Source organism: Theropithecus gelada, chromosome 7b (assembly GCF_003255815.1).
Source record: "Theropithecus gelada isolate Dixy chromosome 7b, Tgel_1.0, whole genome shotgun sequence".
In the NCBI taxonomy this organism is placed as follows: Eukaryota; Metazoa; Chordata; class Mammalia; order Primates; family Cercopithecidae; genus Theropithecus; species Theropithecus gelada.
The window spans coordinates 32,422,802-32,448,180 of NC_037675.1; the positions used below are offsets into that span (position 1 = coordinate 32,422,802).

The 25,379-nt window shown below is 37.4% G+C and overlaps 1 protein-coding gene across 3 annotated transcripts in view; it reads right to left on the reverse strand.

Annotated features, from left to right (window-relative positions):
• Positions 1-25,379, reverse strand: part of HEATR5A (HEAT repeat containing 5A) — a 123,876-nt gene that overhangs the window by 85,429 nt on the left and 13,068 nt on the right. For 2 of the 3 annotated variants that reach the window (XM_025392547.1, XM_025392549.1), the window contains exons 2-10: positions 21,141-21,340; positions 18,909-19,120; positions 17,282-17,390; positions 13,827-13,976; positions 12,976-13,150; positions 7,941-8,101; positions 6,215-6,470; positions 5,515-5,670; positions 2,613-2,863 (exon numbers count right to left, since the gene is read on the reverse strand). In XM_025392547.1, the coding sequence (XP_025248332.1) occupies positions 2,613-2,863; positions 5,515-5,670; positions 6,215-6,470; positions 7,941-8,101; positions 12,976-13,150; positions 13,827-13,976; positions 17,282-17,390; positions 18,909-19,120; positions 21,141-21,266 (1,596 nt within the window). In that variant the 5' untranslated portion in view covers positions 21,267-21,340. The remainder of the gene's footprint in view (positions 1-2,612; positions 2,864-5,514; positions 5,671-6,214; positions 6,471-7,940; positions 8,102-12,975; positions 13,151-13,826; positions 13,977-17,281; positions 17,391-18,908; positions 19,121-21,140; positions 21,341-25,379) is intronic. The other variant, XM_025392550.1, reaches the window with a different exon arrangement.

Here is a 25,379-nt window from a genome sequence, read left to right on the forward strand (position 1 = left end):
AAAAAAAAAAAAAAAAAAAAGGCTACATACTACTTTTTTTTTCTTTTTTTTTGAGATGGAGTCTCACTCTGTTGCCCAGGCTGGAGTGCAGTAGCATGATCTCGGCTCACTGCAAGCTCCGCCTCCTGGGTTCACGCCATTCTCCTGCCTCAGCCTCCCGAGTAACTGGGACTACAGGCGCTTGACACCATGCCTGGCTAGTTTTTTGTATTTTTCAGTAGAGACTGGGTTTCACCATTAGCCAGGATGGTCTCGATCTCTTGACCTTGTGCTCTGCCCGTCTCGGCCTCCCAAAGTGCTGGGATTACAGGCTTGAGCCACCACGCCCGGCCTACATACTACTTTTATAACTCAGTAGCTGATAATAGTCTTCCAAGAGGTAGTATACTATAGTGGTTAGAGGTAGTCAAAATAGTCTCACACTGAAGAGTGAAATTTATTAAAATGTTGTAGTAAAAAAGTCTATGAGGCTGGGCACAGTGGCTCATGCCTGTAATCCCAAAGACTCAGAGGGCTAAGCTGGGAGGACCAATTGAGGCCAGAAGTTCAAGATCAGCCTAGGAGTAAGCTAGGATCACACCACTGCACTGCAGTCTGGGCAATAAAGAAAGACCATGTCTTTTTGGAGAAAAAAAAAAAAAAAAAAAAAAAGGACAAGCCTGGGCAACAGAGTGAGACCCTATCTTCACAAGAAAAATAATTAGCCAGGCAATGGAAGCATGCGCCTGCAGTTTCAGCTACTTGGGAGGCTGAGATGGGAAGATCACTTGAGTCCTGGCATTTGAGGCTGCAGTGATCTATGATCTCACCACTGCACTCTGGCCTAGGTGACAGAGCAAGACCCTGTTTCAAAAAAAAGGGGTCCATGAAATAGGCAGTGTTATAAACAACAGAGAGGAAAAACCAGACATTTCACATTTACGGATAACGTATGATTACATATTACAAAGGCCAGAGAGCATCTAATATGAGAAAACATCTATTACCAATCACCTCTGAAAAAGCAGGAAGTATTATGAGTTGGCATACAAATTTTTTAAAGAGGAAGACTAGTGTATTTTAAAACAACCAACCAACTTACTACTAATTTAGGACTCCCTGCAGCTTATACAGTCAATGGATAGCACTCAAAAAGAGTGAGGACAAAACAAATCATTCTAGTCAAATCAGAACAAGTGGATCTTCTCCTGGAAAGAAATTCCAAATATAATATGGGAATGGGAACCTTGTCTGAATTAATGAGATATGAGAATAGGTTTAATTAAATACATTCAATGACAAGTCTTTGCTTAGCAAGATGTGATGTGTTAAGAATATAACTAAAATAATAAATTCAAATAAATAATCTCATCTTCCAAAGTTGTTACCTACCTTATTTCAACGGCACTGGCAATACTCAAAATATTTTTTGAATTGCTCAAGTTATGGAATGGTCTTTTGCAGAGCCTACCATGTGGTGGATATCCTATCAAACTCCATAATGACACAAGAGTGGCAATGAGAAAGAAAGGAATAATGGTGATATATTTTTTCAAATATATTTACGAATTTGTGAGAGGTATGGGTTATAAGGGCTTTCACTGTCAAATAATGTTCTCTGACAACTTACAATTCCTAGCTGTTAAATAAGAAGCAAAATTCAAACACCATGCTTGCCTAGTTATATTATCTAGGTTTCATTAAAATTTTTCTTTAGTTCTCTTCAAAATTCTTTGTACATTAAAACTGGGTTATTTATTCACTAGGTTTGTATCATTTATTTGTCTGAGAGTGCTGGATTCTAAATTTACTTAGAAAATGAAACTTTTTGGTAGCAATACAATTTGGAGAAGCTGAATATCATTATGAACTCATGAAATTTTATATATTATCTAGTATGTTTTAATTCCCTGTAGTCATTATTAATTTTGATGTATAAATCATGCCGTCTTTGATCAGTGGGAGTCCCTTAAGTTACCTCCTTTTAAAATGAACACAGTATTCCTTGATGACTTCCTTACTTTCTGGCATGACAAGATATCCCAAGTTTACGTTGTGCATTTCCTGCCCCACACCTGAAAGCAGCCATTGCTCCATGGAGTCCTGACTCCTTTTTGGTTGGAAACAGTATTTAGAGCTATAACCTGGGCACTGGGGTATCCCCGACACTGGGTCATCACTGCTTTTAGGCCTGTTCACTGCACAAAAGGAGGATGTAAGTATTTTCGAAAAATTAAAATGAGCTCATACTGATAATTTCAATTTGAATCTAACGTATGGGGCTTTTACTTAATCTCAATTCTACAGTTACAGTTCTTTTTACTTATATTGAAAATCTTGGTTCCTAAGAACATTAACATAATTATTTATCTACTTGATCTTAAGATATGTAAACTATTTTTAAAGTAATACCACCAATAATACTACTAACTAAATTATTAAATATTAAGTTTAGTTATTTAAGATTTCTTTTGCAGATCTATTTATCCTCTGCAATAAAAGTTTAAATGTACTTACATGGCAGGGCTAGATGTACAGAAAAATAAAGCATTCAGTAACAAATTCTGTTACTATGTGAAAACACTTCTAACAAAAAGCACCACGTTATAATATATAGAGAATGAAATCATTACCTTGCCTTTTCCATGAGGAATTCCTAAAGGACAATGTTTTACTGCTCCCAACAAAGCTGCCACAGCAAAACTGAAGCCAGTCACTGCTTCAGGTGAAGACTTATGTCCAGTAAGCCGTTCAAGGCAACGATCCAAGAGTGGTGTTAGGTAGGAGGGTAATGCCACGGCAATGCAGTGTAAACACCAAGCTGCTGCTAGTCGAACGGAAATGCTAGGATGAAGAGTAACTGACAAGATACTGTCAAGGAGGCCTGGAAGGACAGAATAAACAAATGATAACTTAGGTACATATAGATAAAACTCAACTGATCATAAAATAGTCAAAAGAATACATAGCTACATGGATATAAAATATATTTTTATCAAAAGCCAAATTATAATAGAAAAATACATAATTATAATTTTTTTCTTTTAATTTCATTTTTCTCCCTTCTCACCATTCCTATGCAAAATAATTTTCTAACCTAAGAATTACTTCTAGTAATATATCTCATGAAAGCTGTCCTAAATTAAGTCCGTATACAAAAGAAAACTTTACTTCCTAAATCAGCCAATCTCTTACTTTAGCTTCAGATTGCTTATTAATTTGGTACTAAAAATTAAAAATTATCAATAAATAACACCTTGAAAAGAAATGTCACACCCTGGCCAGCTGTGGTTGCTCACGCCTGTAATCCCAGCACTTTGAGAGGCCAAGGCAGGTGGATCACCTGAGCTCAGGAGTTTGAGACCAGCCTGGGCAACATGACAAAACCTTGTCTCTACCAAAAATACAAAAAATTAGCCAGGCATGGTGACGCATGCCTGTTGTCCCAGCAACTAGGGAGGCTGAGGTGGGAGGATCACTTGAGCCGGGGAGGCGGGGCTTGTGGTGAGCCGAGATTGCGCCACTACACGCCAACCTGCGTGACAGACTGAGACCCTGCCTTGAAAAAACAAAAGAAAAAAAAAGTCATACCCTGCCCCATCCTTTTTATTTTTTAATCCTTCTAGTACATTTATCTACATAATTAGTATACTTTTTTTATTTTTGAGATGGAGTCTTGCTCTGTCACCCAGGATGGAATGCAGTGGTGCAATCTTGGTTCACTGCAACCTTCGCCTTCCGGGTTTAAGTGATTCTCTTGCCTCAACCTCCTGCGCAGCTGTGATCACAAGTGTGTGCCATTACACCTGGCTAATTTTTGTATTTTTAGTAAAGACAAGGTTTCACCATGTTGGCCAGGTTGGTCTTGAACTCCCGACCTCAAGTGACCCACCCACCTCATCTTCCCAAAGTGCTGGATTACAGGCACGAGCCACCGTGCCTGGCCTACATAATTAATACACTTTCTATCCACCATGTTGCTCTTACAAGAACACAATGTTAAAATCAAGGCTTCCCTAGGTCCTCAGTGGGCTACTAATCAACTAACGACAAAGACAGTGAAGTGACCGCCACCACCAATAAAAGAAAAGGTATTATTTGCTATGATTCAACATAAACTTTCATGAAACATATGCTTCATGTCAAATTCTATTTAAGTAAGTGTCCCAGATCTAAATAGCTTATACACACAAATATAATGTAAAGTTTCTCAGAAAGAAATGTGTACCACAAACGATAAAAGCCATGATGATGCATTTTTTTGAAACAGGGTCTCACTCTGCCACCCAGGATAGAATGCAGTGGCATGATAATAGCTCACTGTAGCCTTAATCTCCTAGGCTTAAGTGATGCTCCTGGCTCAGTCTCCCAAAGAGCTGGGACTACTACAGGTGCACACCACCGTGCCTGGCTAAGTTTTAAAAAATTTTTAGTAGAGAGGAGTTCTCATTATGTTGCCCAGGCTGGTCTTGAACTCAGCTCAAGCAATTCTCCCATCTTGGTCTTCTAAAGTGCTGGGATTACAGGCGTGAGCCACCATATCAGGCCTCAAAAATGATTTTTAAAAGTGATTTTAAAAAGAAGCAAGTCAGTTATGACTATATATTGAATGAATTTTTTTTTTAAACATGAAATATCCAGAATAGGTGGATTCACAGAGACAGAAAGTAAATTCATGGAGGTCAGCGGCTGGGGGAAAGGGAAATGGAAATGACAACTTCCTGGAGGTAATGAAAAGACTCTGGAATTAGACAGTGGTAGTCACTGTACAGTAGAGCAAATATACTCAAAACCCCCGAATTGTATACCTCATAAGCGTAAACTTCATGGCAAGTGATTTACATCTCTTTTGTTTGTTGCCCAGGCTGGAGTGCAGTGGCGTTATCTCGACTCACTGCAACCTCCACCTCTGGCGCTCAAGCGATTCTCGTGCCTCAGCCCCCCGAGTAGCTGGGATTACAGGCAAGAGCCACCATGCCTGGCTAATTTTTGTATTTTTAGTAGAGACGGGGTTTTGCCACGTTGGCCAGGCTGGTCTTGAACTCCTGACCTCAAGTGATGTGCCCGCCTCGGCCTCCCAAAGTGCTGGGATTATAGGCATGAGCCGCTGTGCCTAGCCATGAATTGTATCTGAATAAAGCTATTATAAAGTGATTAAATACTTAAAAAAACAAAGAAAATACTGCTTTAAAGACCTCTGAGGAACTGAATTACTTGTACTGTACTAGTGTTTTCACTGCAGATGCAGAGACAGTTCAGGTTTACTTCTCTGTAAAGTTTTTCCAGGTTATCTTATAAGTCTCTAGAATGGGGGGTGGGGCGGAGACTTACAGAACAATCTTTAATTACAAAAGAAAAAAACTAAACAATATACATCTTTTTAATAATGATTATAAATTTTTCATAAAACATTTCTAATAAATCTATAATGGAATCTATAAGTAAACTATATGAAGATTTCCTTCCTTGGAACAAAGTTATCTAGTGTTCAAGGGAAAAAAAGGTATTCCAATGAGTTACAAACAACAGATATACCTGTACTTGAATCCTGTAGCAAAGGTGCCGCTGTGGTGCCAAGATTGTGTATGAGATTTCCAAGTTCTTGTAAAGCACAAACCAGCATATGCTGGCTAGCTGCTACATCTGTGGAACCAACCCGGGTTTCCAAATTACCATCACTCATTACGGCATCTGACAGAAATGCAAGAATTATCTATGCATCACCACTGTATTAAAATATATTGAAAAGGGTGTGAAGAGTTAAAAAGTGTAACGGCGAAAATTAATACATACACTTGATCTATAAGAAATACTTGAGGCAATAACTAAAATGCTTAAATGGTGACTTGCATCAACAAAGAAAGAAATGAATTACTATAACCAATTTAGTTCAAGCATTCCAATCAGAGATCCCTTACTACTCCTTTAGCAAATGGCACTGAAAGAGAGAACTCATGGGAAACTAAAAATGATTTCAACATTACTGATATTTAATATCCAACATTACCAGTATTCGAGATAAGGAGATTAGACTTAAGATGGTACAGCAACTGAGATAGATTGTTTCAAAAATAATTGATCTTAACTTCTACAGGAAGTACAACGGGAATTCTGAGGAACTTCTATCAGCCTTCAAGGTTTCTGTATTAATACAGTATCATATATCAGTCTAGCCTTCCCAAAGGGACAATTCCATTAGCACTGTTAAACAAACTGTCTTAGTAGAGATCCATACCCATAACTTTCTTTAGCTTCCAGATGGCCTGGCAAATATCCTTTACAACAGCAAGTTGAGCCTTTTCTCCAAGAAGACCACCTATAGTAGTTCGAAGAATAAATGAAACACAACGGCGACAGCAAATGGCATCAATCTGAGTTTGGGTGGCTTTAGGGTATGACTGTGACACAAGGCTTAGGATATGAGAAAGAAAGGCAGCAAAATTTTTCTCTAGCCAAGCTCCTCCTAATGTTGAAACAAATACCACATAAGCCTAAAAAAGAAAAGAGTTTTATTTTCAATATTAAATTGTTTCAATTCTGTATTTTCCCTCACAAAATATGCAGCATTTACTAATATTTTTCTTATTCCTTATAAATTGTATTCTTTCCTAATTTATAGCCACTTGAAATATATAAACATAGCACCATTTTGTTTTTGTTTGTTTTAAGCCAGAACTGAAGGGCTTTTTTTTTTTTTTTTTGAGACACAGTCTCGCTCTGTTGCCCAGGCTGGAGTATGCAGTGGCGCAATCTCAGCTCACTGCAAGCTCTACTTCTGGGTTCACGCCATTCTCCTGCCTCAACCTCTCGAGTAGCTGGGACTACAGGGGCCCGCCACCACGCCTGGCTAATTTTTTTGTATTTTTAGTAGAGACAGAGTTTCACCATGTTACCCAGGATAGTCTTGATCTCCTGACTTCATGATCTGCCCACCTTGGCCTCCCAAAGTGCTGGGATTACAGGCGTGAGCCACCGCGCCCGGTCTGAAGTGCATAGTCTTCCAATCAAGACTTCATTTATGTTACCTCCCTGTTTTATTTTGGTCAGACTACAGTTTCAGAATAGTCAGCATACCCAGCTAATATGTAAAATGTGTCTGTGGCTTCTGTGAACAACGGCTCCAAGAGATTTAACATTCTGAACAAGAAATCTCTATTTAAACATACAAACATATTATAAGAATTAACTATGCTCCAACATTATAACTCTAAGGGAACTGAATTCTTTATTTTCATGAACATTAACAGTTTCCCTTACTCCACAGATATAAAGTAGTTTTAGGTAATCTGTTCCTTAGAAACACACAGTTTAATTACAATTATAGTGGGAAGCTCATATTTTCATGGAGACTACATACAGTATAAAACAATGACAATATATGTGAATTTTTCAAAAATACAAGTTTGCTTTGAATGGTAACAGGTTTAGCAAAAAAAGATAATCCAAGGAAAGAAGGCAGATATCTCTTTGTTTTATGGTAAGATAACTCTTCTAAGAGTTTACCTCTTAAAATTTGTTTAGGACCAAAAATTTAAGCACTGAAGTAAACTACATGCTGTACTCCCTGAGGGTTAAAGCCATATAAAATGGTTATTTCACCCATGCTAAACAATATGTACCTAACAGCTTAAATCTGAACTGTATGAGCACACACAAATACAATGGAAAACATGTTAAACCACAAGATACATGAAAGCACAACAGCTAGAAACAAAAAAAGTTGTTTCAAAGAAAACTAAAATGTTCCATTATTAGGAACGCAAAATACATTATAGGTAATAAGGTTCTCTTACTTGCAACCTACTTTAAAAAAATGTTTTGGCCTTACCATTTATATCTATTAATAGATATGAGAGCATAAGTGTGGACCTTGCATAGTACCACTTCTGTGGAGTCAGATACTAAAACTTTCATTATAGGCCAGTAAGAGTTAGATTTAGATACTGATTTGTGATTCTAACCTGAGTAACTCCAACTCGAACATCCCTACTGACTGAACTGGTTCCTTTCAGCATATCTCCACTGGCTCGAAGGAATCCTGAACTCCCACGTAGAAACCCTGTTCCTAGTAATTCCAGAACTTCCTCCAGAGATACTCTGCGAATGCTTTGACGTGAGGCTGCTATGACAAAGAACAAAACTGTGATTCATATTTTATAGACTAAATTTTAATGCATGTTCTTGATTTGCAAAAAGCCAGCATGTTAATAAAAACAAAAATAAACTAAAAACTCAAACAAAAATGCAAAATTTGCAGAACAGTCTACACAGTAATACACAAAGTCACACAAGGGTTCAGAGGTCAAATCAGAATGGACCCTGAAGTGCATGTCAAAAGCATCTTAAAGACTATGACTAAGATCATGATCTATTGCTTCCTTTCCTCAAAGAAGTTAAAAGGCTGTCTTCTAAAACAGGGGAAAAAACATAAATAAGACTGCCCTAGTCCTCCACAAATGAAAATGCTGTACAATACTTTGAAAATTCTTTTGAAACATGGAAAATGCCAAAATCATAATTTTATTTTTCCAAATGCTGTACAACTCTCAAAGAAATGTATATAATGTAAATGTCCTATTTTTAAAAATTCTCTATTGGCAATAAAACTTTTACTATTCCTTCAGTCTCTGAAGAAATCAAAGCTAAATTCATTAAAACTACTCATTTGGCTCTTAGGCTACAATAACTAACAGATTAATTAAGGCAGGAATGTGTAAGATTGACTTCAGTTTGACACAGCTGGGTTTCTCCCTGTGACTATCTAGATAATATTATCTCCCTAAAAAAAAGAAGAAACCATTTCTCCCTCAAAAATTAATGGTCACAAGCTCTGACCCTCTACAAGAGCACAGAAATAAACTTTTGTTACAGTTATGAACACAAAAACCTCCTCCCTAGCCTAAAGAAAACCATCTGAGACAAATGAAAATCTAACTTGGCATTTGGGGAACAAACATTATTGAACAGTGCAAAATCCATGCTCTGTGGATCATAAATTCTGAGACAGCAATAAACGTAATAAATGACTATGTATATTAAACAGTGATTAAAAACCATGCAGAAAACAGAGCAAAATGAGGTCAGGAATACGGGGGGGGAGTGAAGTGTAGTTTGTGACTTTAAATAGGGTATTGGGGTAAGAGTCATTGAAACGGTGACATTTTTACACAGTTTGAATGTAGGGAAGAAATTAGTCATGAGGGTATCTGCAGAAAAGGTGTTCTAGGCAGAGGAAATGGCTACGACAAAAAGGCCTTTATAGGATGCCAGGTGAGTTCACACAGAGCTATGTGGATGGAGCAGTGGAGGGGGTATGTAGGAGACAGGTCAGAGTGTAAGGATGGGGAGAGGGCAGAAGATATGGGACCTTGTAGGTCATTATAATAAGGCTGTGACTGAAATGAGGTGCCAGTGGAGGACCTTGAGCAGACAAGTGATGTAATCTGTCATGCTGCTGTTGTGTTGAGAGAAGATTATAGAGTGGGGTAAAGGTAGAAGCAGGGAAAACCATTAGGAGTGATTTATTAGTGTAAGCAAGATATGATAGTGACTTCGATCAAGGTGGTTAAAGTGGAGTGAACGGAATCTGGACATACATAAATATATATTTTTAAAAATTAGAAAAAAGCTGTAAGAAGAGTATAATAAACTTTCATATACAGTCACGTACCACATAAGGACATTCTGTTCAATGACAGAGATCACATATATGACAGTGGTCCTGTAAGATTATGATGGAGCTGAAAAATTCCTATTGCCTCATGACATTCCAACACATTACTCACATGTCTGTGGTGATGTTCATGTAAACAACCCTACTACACTGCCAGTCATGTAAAAGTAAAGACCATGCAATTATGTAAAGTATGTAATACTTGATAATAAACAACTGTTACTGGTTTATGTATTTATTATACTTTTTACTGTTATTTTAAAGTATACTCTTATTTATAAAAAGTTAACTGCAAAACAGCTTCAGGTAGGCCCTTTAGGAAGTATTCCAGAAGAAGGCATCGCTATTACAGGAGACAACAGCTCCAAGCGTGCCACTGCCCTTGAAGACCATCCCGTGGGACAAGATATTAAGGTGGAAGACGGTGAGATTGATGGTTCTGACTCTGTAGGCCCGGGCTTATGTATGTGTTTAAAAGTTAAAAAAAAAAAAAAAAAGGTTTTTTTAATAGAAAAAAGCTTATAGAACAAGGATACAAGGATATAAAGAAAATGTTTTTGTATAGTTGTACAATGTATCTGTGTTTTAAGCTAAGTGTTATTATTATTTTGAGTGTAGTGGCACAATCTCAGCTCACTGAAACCTCTGCCTCCCAAGTTAAAGGGTTCAAGTGATTCTCATGCCTCAGCCTCCCAAGCAGCTGTAACTCCCGGCATATGCCATCACGCCCCGTTTTTGCATTTTTAGTAGACAGACAGGATTTCCCATCTTGGCCAGGCTGGTCTTAAACTCCTGACCTCAAGCAATCCACCTGCCTCAGCCTCCCAAAGTGCTGGGATTACAAGCATGAGCCACTGCACCTGGCCCCTAAATGTTATTATAAAAATATTCAAAGGAATCAAAAATTTTAAAAATCAAAAAGTTGATAAAGTAAAAAGCTTACAGTAAACAAAGGCTAATTCATTATTAAAGAAAAACATACATTTTTAAAATTTAGCATAGCCTAAGTATACAGTGTTTGTAACATCTACAGTAGTATACAGTAATATCCTAGGCTTTCACATTCACTCGCCACTCACTGACTCACCCAGAACAACTTCCAGTCCCGTAAGTTCCATTCATAGTCAGTGCCCTATAGGTGTGTACCACTTCTTATCTTTTATATCATATTTATACTGTACCTTTTCTATATTTAGACATGTTTAGATACACAAATACCATTGTACTACAGTTTTCTCAGTATTCAGCATAGTAACATGCTGTAGAGATGTATAGCCTAAGAGCAATACTCTATACCATATAACCTAGTGTGCAGTAGGCTATATCATCTAGATTTGTGTAAGTTCACTCTACGATGTTGCCACAATGACAAAATCACCTAATGATGCATTTCTCAGAATATGTCCCTATTATTAAGCTATGCATGACTGCATCTACCTGGACTCATCATATTTTCTTCATTACTTTCTTACTTCTGAAGAATACACTTATGGCCAGTTGTTTTATAGAATGGCCCTTGATATGAGTTTGTCTGGTATTTCCTCCAAATTTTTGACAGAGAACTACATAAGTAAGGCGATATCCTTTTCAATGCATAACATCAAGAAGCACTGCCAGGTGTGATGTCAGTCTGTCCCTACATAGGTGATACTAGCTTTGAACATTTGCACAGTGTAAGTCTGCCAGATTTTTCCACTGTAAAATTATCATTTATAATTATGATGCAATGTATATGGCAATACTTTAAGATGGCATGAGATTGGATAAAACCACAAGACATGCTTTCTTGGCTTTCTTTCCTTCCTTCTCACTGGAAATTTCTGTTCTGTCTTCTTCGATGGTTCCTTGTGTTCTCCTAGAGAAAGCTCATGACCTAGTACCTGGTCTGCTCTTCCCTATGTATACTCACTGTCTTGTGATCTTATCTAATCTCATAGCTTAAATTCCATCTCTATATTAGAGATTCCTGAATAATCACTATTAATTTATTCCTAAAATAAATAAATAAATTTATTCCTAAAATTTATGAAGTTGATGTCCAGTCTCCTCTCCTGGACACCAGACTCTCACATCCAGCTGTCTATTTGATATCTGTATTTCGATGTCTATTTAATGGTCCAAATTGTTTTAAACACAGTGCTTGATCCTCCTCCCTGACACATACACATGCCTGCTCTACTTGCACACTTGCTCATGTAAGCTGATGACAACTGTATGTATACTCCCGGGTTTTCAGCCCAAAATACATAAAGTCACCCTGGACTTCTCTTTCACACTCAACATCTATTCTATTTGACTATTCAAAAGATTCAAAAGTAGAACTCCTTAGAGAAATGGCTAATTCTGGGGTTGGGACGGAGAAAGTAGTATGCTGTGATTGCACCACTGCACTCCACCCTGGATGGCAGAGTGAGACCCTGTCTCCAAAAACAACAACGAAATCACTAAGACAAAGCAAAACTGTCCAAATACAATAAACTTCAAATATCTAGAATTATCTACATTATATGCTCCATTGTACCAACCTAAAAAATGACAAGCCAAATATATGTAGTCAGATGCATGCTGCTTTAAAAAAAAAAAAAAATCAGTATTTAGATCATATCGTTTATTGGATAACACTTCACAATTACTTAAAAAAAAAAAAATTAAAAATGGCCGGGCGTGGTGGCTCACGCCTGTAATATCAGCACTTTGGGAGGCCCAGGCGGGCGGATCACGAGGTCAGGAGATCGAGACCATCCTGGCTAAAACTGTGAAACTCAGTCTCTACTAAAAATACAAAAAATTAGCCAGGTGCAGTGGCGGCTGCTGGTAGTCCCAGCTACTCAGGAGGCTGAGGCAGGAGAATGGTGTGAACCTGGAAGGCAGAGTTTGCAGTGAGCAGAGATTGCGCCACTGCACTCCAGCCTGGGCGACAGAGCGAGACTCTGTCTCAAAAAAAAGGAACTTTTTTTTTTTTTTTTTGGAGTGCAGTGGCGCAATCTTGGCTCACAGCAACCTCTGCCTCCTGGGTCCAAGTGATTCTCCTGCCTTAGCCTCCCAAGTAGGTGGGATTACAGGCATGTGCCACCACACCTGGCTAATTTTTGCACTTTTAGTAGAGATGGGTCTCACCATGTTGGCCAGACTGGTCTCAAACTCGTGACCTTAGGTGATCCACCCACCTTGGCCTCCCAAAGTGCTGGGATTACAGGCATAAGCCACCATGCCCGGCCCGAAATTGATTTATAATGGGTAGCAATAACATTATACATATTTGTTTATATCAACTGGGGAAAAAATTACAGAAGATACCTTAAAAACAATTACATGTATTTTACCTGTTCCTGGATGTTTAGAAGTTATAGCTTTAGCTAATATTGTGCCTAGTAACTTTGAAACAGAAATCCGCACATCATAATTGGAACCTTCAAAGGACTTAAAACACAGTGTGGCCACACTGTCCAGGTCCGTACTCCACATAAAGATGGCTTCATTCTGAAGTTCAAGGAGACACTATTCAATTGGACAAAGAGAAATTAATGAAAAATAAAATACAAATGTCAGGTTCAGAGCTATATAAGTTACAGAAACTATCAGGGTTTTAAAAAATAATACACAAATTCAGAGTATCTATTATGATTACAAGAATAATAAATGAATACTTATTAAAAGTCATAAAGATTATATTATAGAAGAGAATGAACCTACAAGAGGTGGGAGGAGGACCCATTTCTAACTCCACAGGTTATGAAAAATGCCTTGAGAATCAATCTGTTGGCTATGAACATCTGGGAGAATAATTCCAACATTAAAAAAACTTCACTGTATTATCTTACCAACTATGTTAAGAAGGTATAAATTAAAAACAAAACAAAAAATCACTTGGAGACAACATAAACCTCACATGTAAATTTTAATTTACACAATTAGGGAGAAATTTTTAGTAGAGTAGAATGAATACTTAAGATTCTGGAAACCTGAACTTCCTACCCTCTGACCATGTGTTGCTAACTAATTTAAACCTTGGGAAATTCATATAACTCTGGGTCTCGGTTTCCTCGCAGGTTAAAATGAGATAGTCCTAGCTGACTACCAAAATAATGTAGCTTTCACTAATGCTTTCACAAAGATAATCTGATTTAATTTTCTTCATACTAATTTTTAAAGTCTGCTTATTAGATCATTTTACCTTCGCAGCAGCACAACGAACAGCCATGGATCTATCTGTTAAGCAGGATCTAGCAGCTTTATAAACATCCCTGTGACAAGGTGCAGCAGCAGCTCCTAGTCCATTCAATATATTTTGCAGACTTAGCATAATCTCATATCGGCCTTGAGACTACCAAAAAGAAAAAAAAATTAAATAGGAAAAATAATTCCACTGCAAAGAACAGGATTAAACACTGATATCTGTCTCTGGTACTGAATAAATACCCGGACTTCTATACATACTGACCAACCCATTCTGACATCAAGAAACAAGTTACTATTTTATGAAATATTATTTGAAAAGTTACTTGTATACACCGGATTTCAACATGATACAAATTTCACAGGGTTGATGTGAAGATTAAACAAAATTACATGAAAAGTGCCTAGCCCAAAGCTTGCATGCCATTAAGCATTCAATAAATAGTTGTTATAGTCTAAGCTAACGTATTAAAAATGCAGGGTCTGCCATTTACTAGATAGGACCTTGGGCAAATCTGTTTCTTCATCTAAAAATAGAGGTAATAGTATCCCTCATAGGCTGTTGTAAGGAATGAATGAGTCATACACGCAAAGTGCTTATAACAAGCCTAGCCATACAACAAATGTTCAATAGATTTGGTAGCTATAATACTTTGTTATTATTTACTGGTTGGAATAGCATAACTCACAATTTAAAAGTCTTGGATTTAGAGTTGAAAAAACCTGGGTTTGAACTTCTCTGTGACCCTCAGTAACTTTGTGACTTTAAGTTGTTCTTACTTATTTCCTCATCTATAAAATGAGGATAAGATGAACCTCATGGGTAAACATTCACAGAGTGCCTGGCACACAGTAAACAGTCAAGAAATAGTAGCTGCTTGGTTGGGCCCGGTGGCTCACACCTGTAATCTCAGCACTTTGGGAGGCCAAGGTGGGCCAATTGCTTGAGCTCAGGACTTCGCGACCAGCCTGGGCAACATGGTAAAACCATAACTCTAAAAAAATACAAATTTTAGCCAGGCGTGTTGGTGCACATCTCTAGTCCCAGCTACTCAGGAGGCTGAGGTGGGAGCATGGTAGTGCACACCTGTAGTCTCAGCTACTCGAGAGGCTGAGGTGGGAGGATGGCTTGAGCCTCGGAAGCAGAGGGTGCAGTGGGAGGTAGAGGGTACAGTGGGAGGCAGAGAGTGCAGTCAGTGCAGACTGCACCACTGAACTCCAGCCTGGGTGACAGAGCCAGACCCTGTCTTAAAAAAAAAAAAAAAGTAGTCACTTATTTTATTAATGTTTTACTAAATACCTCAAATCATATCTATATCCCAGGAAGTTAAGGCCACTGAAGGTAGATAAGTTGGAGTTGGAGGAAGACAAAGATCAGCATCAAGAATCACTTCATAGTAATATTGTTAATTCATCTTTGTTTAAAGGCACTTCAAAGTCATAGGTGAACATAATAAAATGGTGCCAATGAGAATCTTCTGAACTTTTCTTTTATTCCAGTTCCAAATGTTGTGTATCACTGGTGGGTGTGGATATCTCTGAAATGTTGTGATATCTGATCAACTAAATCAAAGATCAAAAGTATGGAATACGGCTCAAGGACGTTAGTTTAAAAAATTTTAAAAATAGGGGAGCAACAAAATACTTAACAGTAACTTAAAACATTTTCATAACTATAGAGTAATCCTCTATTAACCAAGGGGCCTAAAAAGTGTTATAGCTTAACCAGTGGAATTAGGAGGAAGAAAGTTTAAAATAGCTGTATCTCAATAAATAAAATTTCTTACAGATATCTGCTTTTAAATAAAACTAGATTTATAGATGTTATAAAAATCTGTTCTCCTTAATCATTTTCTCCAATCTTTTGGGAAACTATTGCTGAGAAGTGATCTGATGAGCAAATTTTCTCACCAGTTTTATGTTAGAGTCTTCACTTCTTAAAGTTCTTGAATCAGCTACATTCTTCTTAAAATTTACCCATTTTTTTATTGGAATTTTCCCTTGTTTTGCCTTGCTGCATTTTTAAAAAACGTGTGTGTGACTGTCCAACATTTCTATAAATTACTTCAGAGCTGTGTTCTAGATTTTTGTAAATAAAGTAACAAGAGTAACCAGTGTGATGTTTTTAGATTTTCTTTTCTAGTAAATATTTTTTAAGAGACATGGTGTTGGGCCGGGCATGGTGGCTCATGCCTGTAATCCTAGCACTTTGGGAGGCTGAGGCAGCTGGATCACTTGAGGTCAGGAGTTCAAGAATAGCCTGGTGAACATGGTGAAACCCTGTCTCTACTAATAATACAAAAAATTAGCTGGGCGTGGTGGCACGCGCCTGTAATGGCTACTCGGGAGGCTGAGGCAGGAGAATTGCTGGAGCCCAGGAAGTGGAGGTTGTAGTGAGCTGAGATTGTGCCACTGCACTCCAGCCTGGGCAACACAGCCAGACTCCGTCTCAAAAAAAAAAAAAAGAGGGTCTTGCTCTGTCACCTAGGATGGAGTCCAGTGGCATGACCATAGCTCACTACAGCCTTGAACTCCTGGGCTCAAGTGATCCTCCTGCCTCAGTCTTCTGAGGGGCTAGAACTACAGTATGGTGCTCACCACCATACTGCAACTAATTTATGATTTTGTAGAGACAGAGTCTTCCAGTGTTGCCCAGGGTGGTCTCAAACTCCTGGCTTTAAGCGATCCTCCCGTCTCAGCCTCTCAAGTAGCTGAGATTACAGGTGCAAACTACCATGTCCATGTTTTTATATTTAAAGGTGCTAAGTTGTCCTTACATATTAGGGACCACAGATTTAAACCTTTTGCTAAACAAAAATATAAATGCTTTCATTTCAAAACCAGTAAAACCACAGTTGGCAAGAGATTACAGTATCTTAGTTTCTTAAAGTCAAATGAAGAGACAGTCTCAAAAACAAGGGGTGTTCCAGAGTAGTAAGTCACACAAATATTTCAATGAGGATTCAGTTGAAAATATACTCCCTTGGCAATTAAAAGGTCATCTGGATCTGGTCACACATCCTCTACACTCTTTCCCCTCAGATTATATTCCTTACTACCTTCTGATGCTAGTATAGTAACTCATCTATCCATAAGGTATACAGTGTTTATCAACTATGTAGTCCCTAGTGACAAGCAGTTGCACTGGCATCAGTAAGTACTATCAAATAGAAAAGATGAAGTAAGAGGAGAGAGCAGGGATGGGCCTATAAGTGGAATACATTAGTTTTCACCCACTTGGATTTATATGAATACATGAAATTCTACTGCATTACTATTTTTCTGACAGGGATTCAATATACAGAGTACATATTGTGCATCACCTAGAAATATTTAATTTATAGGTATATTTATATTCATATCTACATATGCTTGTCATATGTAAAGTTCCGGAAAGCATAAACCAATAAAATACTATATTTTCATTCTTTGGCTGAACTTGTAATTACTTACCTCTGCACTCTTCACAGCCTTAAGAATATTCCCCACCGTATCAGTAAAGGTGTTACCCAGTATTCTACCCAACTTCTTGTACAAGGAACCCAAACATACCACAGCAGCACTGAAACAACATTTACATTAGAAATTAGTCACAGCTGAAACAATAGGAATAAAAAATCTTAGAATATCTAAGGATAACTATTGAAAAATTTCCCCATTCTCTTGGTTGTCTTTTTACTTTCTCTGTATTATCCTTTGAAACACAAATGTATTAACTGTGATGAAGTCTTATCTATTTTTTGGCAGTTGTGCTTTTTGATGCTATACCTAAGAAACGCTGCCAAAAACAAGGTCACAAAGATTTACCCCTATGTTTTTTCTTACGAGTTTTATAGTTTTAGCTGTTACACTTACATCTATGATCAATTTTGGGTTAATTTTTTTATACATGGTATAATAGAAGGGTCCAAATTCATTCTTTTGCATGTGGACATACATGTTCTACATACAGTTACACTGGCATCACTTGTTGAAAAAGTGACTATTTTAAATTTTACTTTGAAAGGATAAAATTTCTAAGAATCTATTCTGTGGTTAAATCTTAAGGCATGACACTTAGGTGAATATGATTATACTTTCAATAATAAGGATGTATCAATCTGTGATTACTCTACTACTCAGCCCAAAGATTACACACCCTCAACTTTGTTACAAAATTCTACAAAATATTTCAACAGAACTCAGCTACATATTAGATAATAGTTAAGCTTAAAGACAAAAATAAAAACAAGAAATAATGTTCTCATCAAGTTTGAAATCTGAAAACTTTATGGGGGAAATACATTCTGTTATAAGTAAAAATTAGAGCAACAAAAACTTCTATAGAATTATGACATGGTGGCTGGGCGCAATGGCTCATGCCTGTAATCCCAATACTTTGGGAGGCCAAGGCGGGTGGATCACTTGAGGTTGGGAGTTTGAGACCAGCCTGGTCAACATGGTAAAATGCCGTATCTACCAAAAATACAAAAATTAGCTCAAAGTGGTGGTGCATGCCTGTAGTCCCAGCTACTTGAGAGGCTAAGACATGGGAATTGCTCGAACCCAGGAGGCGGAGGTTGCAGTGAGCCGAGATCACGCCACTGCACCCCAGCCTCGGTGACAGAGAGGTTCTGTCTCAAAAAAAAAAGAAAAAAAGAAATACTACATGGCTCATTGCCTTTTTAAAGATAATAGGTGATAAAATGAACTAAATCCTACAGAGAAACTAGGCTGTTCTTTTCAGGATCTTAGCAAATACTTTTCTACATGATATTTATTATCAATTTTCATAACCAAGAATGAATAAATTGCAAAAGCATCCAAAAATGTGAAGAATTTAAAATATCTTTCTTAAATATTCAACTGCTAAAATTTTTTTTAGGAAGATGTTTTGAATCTCAAATCTAGACTTCAAATATGTCTAAAGTATTTGTAGAATTGTTTCTCAGTAACTAACATGAAAAGTGTTAGTTTCTTAAAATGAGTAAAACTGAGTTTGTATTCAGTTTCAAAGTAATTGTCAAGTACTATGGGTACTTCATAAAAATACAACAGGGAGCAATATTTGTTGCCTGTTCTGTTTTAATGTTTCACTTACAGCTTAGTGGGAAGGTAACTTGGAGAATCATCTTTGCTACGAATAAGATCATTACATTTATCGATTGCCTCGTAAACGGAGAATGTGTCTCCAATACTATAAAGTATGGCTAGATTCTTAGCAAGGAGTTTGCGGGTAGGAGGCCCTGGGGAGTTGTTCAACAAAGACAGGAGCTGTTCAACAAGAGTCTTCTGTTTCTCCCTTACATCATTCTAGAAAGAAAGATAACACAAAGATACTTCAAAGTCAATATAATTATATGTAACCCTCTAACATAATTTTTCTTTCAAATATTTAAGAACTAAAAAGGCTCTAGAAAAATACAAACTTATTTTGACTGGAAGTTACAAATAAGTTGGTAGTGTGGTCATTATGCCACACTAAACAGGTAGTTTGTTGCTCTGCTAATAACTCCAAAAAAACCCTCCAAAAATTCCAAACCACATTATACTGTAATCTCTGTTAACAAATATAAGGGCTCTATGTATTCTAAATCTTCTTTTGTTTGAAAGGTAGAGCAAATTTGTATTATTATTTTTCATAGAGACAATGTGATATGGTTTGGCTCTGTGTCCCCACCCAAACCTCATGCTGAATGGTAATTCCCATGTGTCAGGGGAGGGGCCTGCTACAAGGTGATTGGATCATGGGGGTGGATTTCACCCATGCTGTTCTTGTGACAGTGAGTGAGTTCTCACAAGATCTGATGGTTTAAAAGTGTGTGACACTTCCCCCCAACCCTTCCTGCCACAATGTGAAGGTCCTCACTTTCCCTTCACCTTCTCCCATGACTGTAAGTTTCCTGAGGTCTCCCAGTCACGCCTGTTAAGCTTGTGTAATTGTGCATTAATTAAACCTCTCTTCTTCATAAATTACCCAGTCTCAGGTAGTTCTTTACAGCAGTGTGAGAACGGACTAATACACAAGGTCACACTATGTTGCTTGGGGTAGAGTGCAATGGCTATTCATAGGGGCAATTATAGTGCTGCACTACAGCCTCGAATTCCTGGGCACAAGCAATCCTCCTGCTTCAGCCTACCAAGTAACTGGGTCTACAAGTATGCATCAGCATGTCCAAATTTGTATTTTCAACTACAGCATCTGAGTTACTAATCCTACACCTCCCCCATATAAGCTGCATAAAGCAGTAACCTATAATCTGTAACCAGAGCTGACCTTGTAATGGCTACCTGTTTTATTCAGATCTATTCCTAAGTGTAATGCAATTTTCTTTTTGCAAGCTTATGTATATAAATGTTAATAATGTTATTCCATTTTCCTTGTCTGCTATCCAAATAAAGAGTACAAAATATCATTATGAAGCTAATGGTATTCAGGTGCTCACTGAAGCCTAAAATTCCACAATAAAATATTTGTCAGTATATAGAATTTTGACTTTTGCTAATTTTTTTCCCCCAAATCTAGAAGTTGCTTTTTTTTTCTCTCTTAAAGATCAGCAAACTTGTCAAATATTTTGATAACTAGAGTCACATAGCTCCTTGTTGTCTCAGAACAAGAATGTGTTTTGGAATGCTATTATTTTAAATTCATAAATAAAATGTCTTTTGTTAAATTCTAAATGTCTCCATGAGTAGTGTTTTTGTACCACTTTGGAACTGCATATAGTACTGTGATTATGTGAAAAAAATGTTCTTATTTTTAGGAGATGTAGGCTAGAAGTAAAGTGCCACCTCAATGGCTTAGTAAATTAATCAACCAAACATGGCAAAATGTTACTAATTGCTGAATGTACGTGAAGGGTATGAGTGATCAGTTTTCCTTTTTTATACTCATGTCATAAGCTTTTAAGGGAGAATCTGTTTATCCATAGGCTCTTGAATTCATACACCTCAAGTCTTCCTACCTTTTTAAAGTGAAACTCCCACTACATTGTTTAGCCACCATACTTTACCAGGGCTTTCTGGACATGGAGGAACACAGATGCAGAAGATAACAAAAATGAAGTATAATACAAAGTAGTTGTAGTTGGTGTTTCATATATTTTTAAAGTAATACCAAAAACATTAGCTAATTTCTTCCTGCTTTTCTGAATAGCGAACACTTCTAATAGTAAAAACTCTGATGAAGGAACAAAAAATGTACTATGTTTCATTAAGTTTTAACAAAGTCTAACATTTTAAAGTTAAATTACATTATTCTGGAAAAAACTAGAAAAGCAAACCAAAGGAAGTAAACATGGGCACTTAAAAAACAGGTTGTCATTTTACCCACCCTGCTGGTTGCCAACAAGAGCTTCTCCAAGTATCTCAACCACTCAAAAATAAACTCTGCCTTCTGAACTTCACCTAGTTGATTGTATGCTTCTTCATTCAGCAATAAGCTATGAGCTAATTCCATTCCTTGCAGCAATCCTCCTAGCTGGTCACAGTTCTTCTCGTTAAACTTTGGTCAATATACCTAAGAATAAAAATCTGCAATACAGGAAAATAATGTATTTTAAAAGGGGAATAAAAAGGAAGGCAATCATAATATTGGAAATCTTTCACAGAAAAGTGAAAACATAATTAAATGTATACATTTTTTATAACTGCTCTAGGGTGAATCTGGGAAAATCCCAATAATGTTCTAGTTAACACTGACATAAAATCCACCTTTATATTCTGTACTCAAGCAGACAGGCAAAATAGAGTAGTATTATTGGCAATTGTATGCAAAAACTTGTTAAACAGATGAGACATTCCACTAAAATTTTGAAAATTTTAAGATTAAGCTGTTTATTCCGTGTTAGGTTTTCTTTGCAGTTTAAGTAACTTACTAAAATGGGTAATAGGTACATATTAAAAAATGACACCAAACATCCAGACCTTCTACTAGAATTCTATAGTAACGATTACCATCTCTCTGGGCCTTTGCCTAGCTAGGTACATGCTCTGTCATTTACCTGGAGATCCAAGAGGGACTTAAGCCCATTAGCATCAGTTATCCCAGCCTACTAAAGGCACTGCTTGTAGTTTCAGGTGAGGAGTTTAGGAGAGTCCAATCTTAACTAGGCTTATATCTGAAAGTCTTGTGAGAGCAAACTTTTTAAAATGGGTATTGTCCAGGAATTATAGCAATCAAGATCATATCTGCTCTGACCTAGATCCAGTGTAGCCTTAATTTTGTGGTAGCAAACAATCAACAGAAGACACAGGGTTTGTAAAATTATTGTCTTATTCAAGGCATCTCCTGGGGTACACCTTAGTGCTGTTACAGAGCACAAAAGCATATAAATATAAATGTATGTGTATATATACATATTCACATTAACATACAAATTTATAAGATGGCATTGTGATTACTAGACAGATTTTTTATTTTTAGGAGATGCATGCTTTACTGTAACTTACTTTTTAAATGGTTAAACCACTTACTCAACCATAAAATATGGCAAAATGTTAACAGCTGAATACAGGTAGTGGATATGTGAGTGATCATTTCACTACTCTTCATTTTTCTGCATTTTAAAAAGCACAACAAAAAGTAGAAAAAAATTATTTAAGAAAAGAAATAAAACACAAGTTGGCTATTAAAAACTACTACTACTTACAGGAGTGGCAGCTATCATCAGGAACGTTAAAGAACATGGAAGGTACCATAGCATGCACAAAAGATGGGTATTCCTATTCACTAATGTCCCTAAATAGAAACATGTTAATTGGAATTTCATAGGAATATAGATAAAATGCTATGGCTAATTTAACTAAAACAGTTAAAATACATATCTCACATTTCCCTAAACAAATCTCATACTTTTACAGAGAAGCCAGTAACTAAAGAGGTATTAGAAAATTAGATGACAGACATGGGAAAGGCTTTTCATTTTTTCAAACAGTTTATCTGTTTCATAATTTCAAATGGTTTACCTGTTTGAAATTACTTAGAGTATCAGGTCATCATAATTATAATACAACTGAAAAGAGCCTCTTTAAAAGACAGTAGTCACAAACTGGTTCCCTGTTGGTCAAGACTGCCTGCAATGCACTGGGGCTAACATTTAAACATAAGAAGATTGTGCATAAAAATCTGGGTCCAGGGCTAGGCACAGTGGCTTACATCTGTAATCCCAGCACTTCGGGAGGCAGAGGCAGGAGGATCACTTGAGTCTTGGGTTCAGGAGTTCAAGACCAGCCTGGGTAACATAGACCCTTGTCTCTACAAAAAATTAAAAAATTAGCCAGGCATGGTGGTGCATGCCTGTAGTCCTAGCTACTTGTGAGACTGAGATAGGAGGATAACTTGAGCCAGAGAGGCTGAGGCTTCAGTAAGCCATGACCACACCACTGCATTCCAGCCTGGTGAAGAGTGAGACCCTGTCTCAAAATCAAAAAAAGAAAAAATCTGGGTCCAGTGCCATGTGTGATGGCTCACGCCTATGATCCCAGTACTTTGAGAGGCCAAGGCACGAGAACTGCTGAGGCCAGGAATTTGAGCAGCCTAGGTAACAGCGGGACACCCTCTCCACCAGAAAAAAAAAATAAAAAAAGAAAGAGAAAGAAAATCTTCGGTCATTTTCAAAAATGTCACTTTTACAGAACAAAGAATATAAACAATGTGGCCAGGTGTGGTGGCTCACACCTGTAATCCCAGCACTTTGGGAGGCCAATGCAGGCAGATTATCTGACCTTAGGCATTCGAGACCAGCCTGGGCAACAAGGCGAAACCCCATCTCTACAAAAAATACAAAAATTAGCCAAGCATGATGTTGTGCACCTGTGGTCCCACTTACTCGGGAGATTGAGGCAGGAGAATCGCTTGAGCCCTGAAGGCAGAGGATGCAGCGAGCCAGGATCATGCCATTGCACTCCAGACTGGGAGACAGAGTGAGACTCTGTCTTGAACAACAACAAAAAAGGAATATAAACAATGCTGCTAAACATTCATTTTTACTGAAGCAACAAAAATTCTAGCTTGTTTTAAAAAACCCTCCTTTCCTTTCTTCAATTATTGAAGTGAACTAGCCAAAATATTCACAATTAAGGATACAGTTAATAGATGCTACAGAAATAATTTCTGGAAGAAACCTACTAAATACACACAAGGTGAAAAACAAGTTTGCACTTAGTATCTGTGATTGTTTGGGGGGTGGAAATAACCACAGTATCATAGAGAAAATTTCTTATTAATACCAGGGCAAGTCAAAATCCTATCTTCAGAATCAAATTACCCTTTTTAGAAGTCATTCGTATCTGCTGAAGAGACTTTTTTTTCTTTAGGCAGCAGCAATATTGTGGTGTAAAATGATCTATCAAGAAGCAAAATAGCTAACACAATGTGATAATAAATAATTCAGCAAAAAGCTTGAGATCATAAGCAGGTCATAAAGTCATCTCTAATGCCCTCAATATATTCCTTATGTAAATTACTCCTAAAAGAAGTAGACAATTCATATTGGTAATCTCACATCTAAACTCACAAGTCTAAAATGCACCTGAGAGCTCCACATATGCACTACCCATGAGATAAGCAAGGGCATTTGCAAACAGATGGCTGCTGCTCTTATCTGAAGTCTTACCTCATCAGGAAGATGAATACAAATTCAGTCAATGTTATCTGCTATATGTTTTAATATAACCACAACCCTACATATACCTGAGGAATGCTTATTTTTCTAATTTTTCTCTTAGTTTCTCTTATGTTTCTATTGAGATTACAAGGTGATTTACTACAAGTGAACACATATGTCAATATATTTAAATATATTTTTCAAAGTATAGTTAGTTGCTACTTGAAAAAAGGATTTTATAAAACTGCTGCCCCAAATGTAATGCCAGCTATATTTAACAGAAGCAGCTAATATTTACTATTATAGTCTAAGCAGTACTCTAAATGCTTTACATTATTTTCTTGAATAATCTGACAAACTGTCCATGAAGCAGCTATTTTTATTAGCCCTATTTTACAGATGAGGACATTGAAACACAGAGAAGTTAAGTGACTTTCCCAAGGTCACAGAGAACCTGGGTGTGCACTTAAGCAATCTGACTTCAGATATATTTGTTTTAACCACAACATACTATGCTGCCACCCTTTCATCCAATCAAGCCCCTCAAAAATGTGAGAAGTTAGGCCAGGCCCAGTGGCTCACGCTCGTAATGCCAGCACTTTGGGAGGCCGAGGCAGGTGGATCACCTGAGGTCAGGAGCTTGAGACCAGTCTGGCTAACATGGTGAAAACCTGTCTCTACCAAAAATACAAAAAATTAGCCAGGCGTGGTGGCATATGCTTGTATTCTCAGCTACTCAGGAGGCCAGGAGGCTGAGGCGTGAGAATCACTTGAACCCAGGAACCCGGGAGCTGGAGGTTGTAGTGAGCCAAGATCACGCCATTGCATTCCATTGCACTCTAGCCAGGGTGACAAGAGTGAATCTCTGTCTCAAAAAAAAAAAAAAAAAAGTGAGAAGAGGGGCCAGGCACAGTGGCTCACACCTATAACCCCAGCATTTCGGGAGGACAAAGCATGAGGGTGGC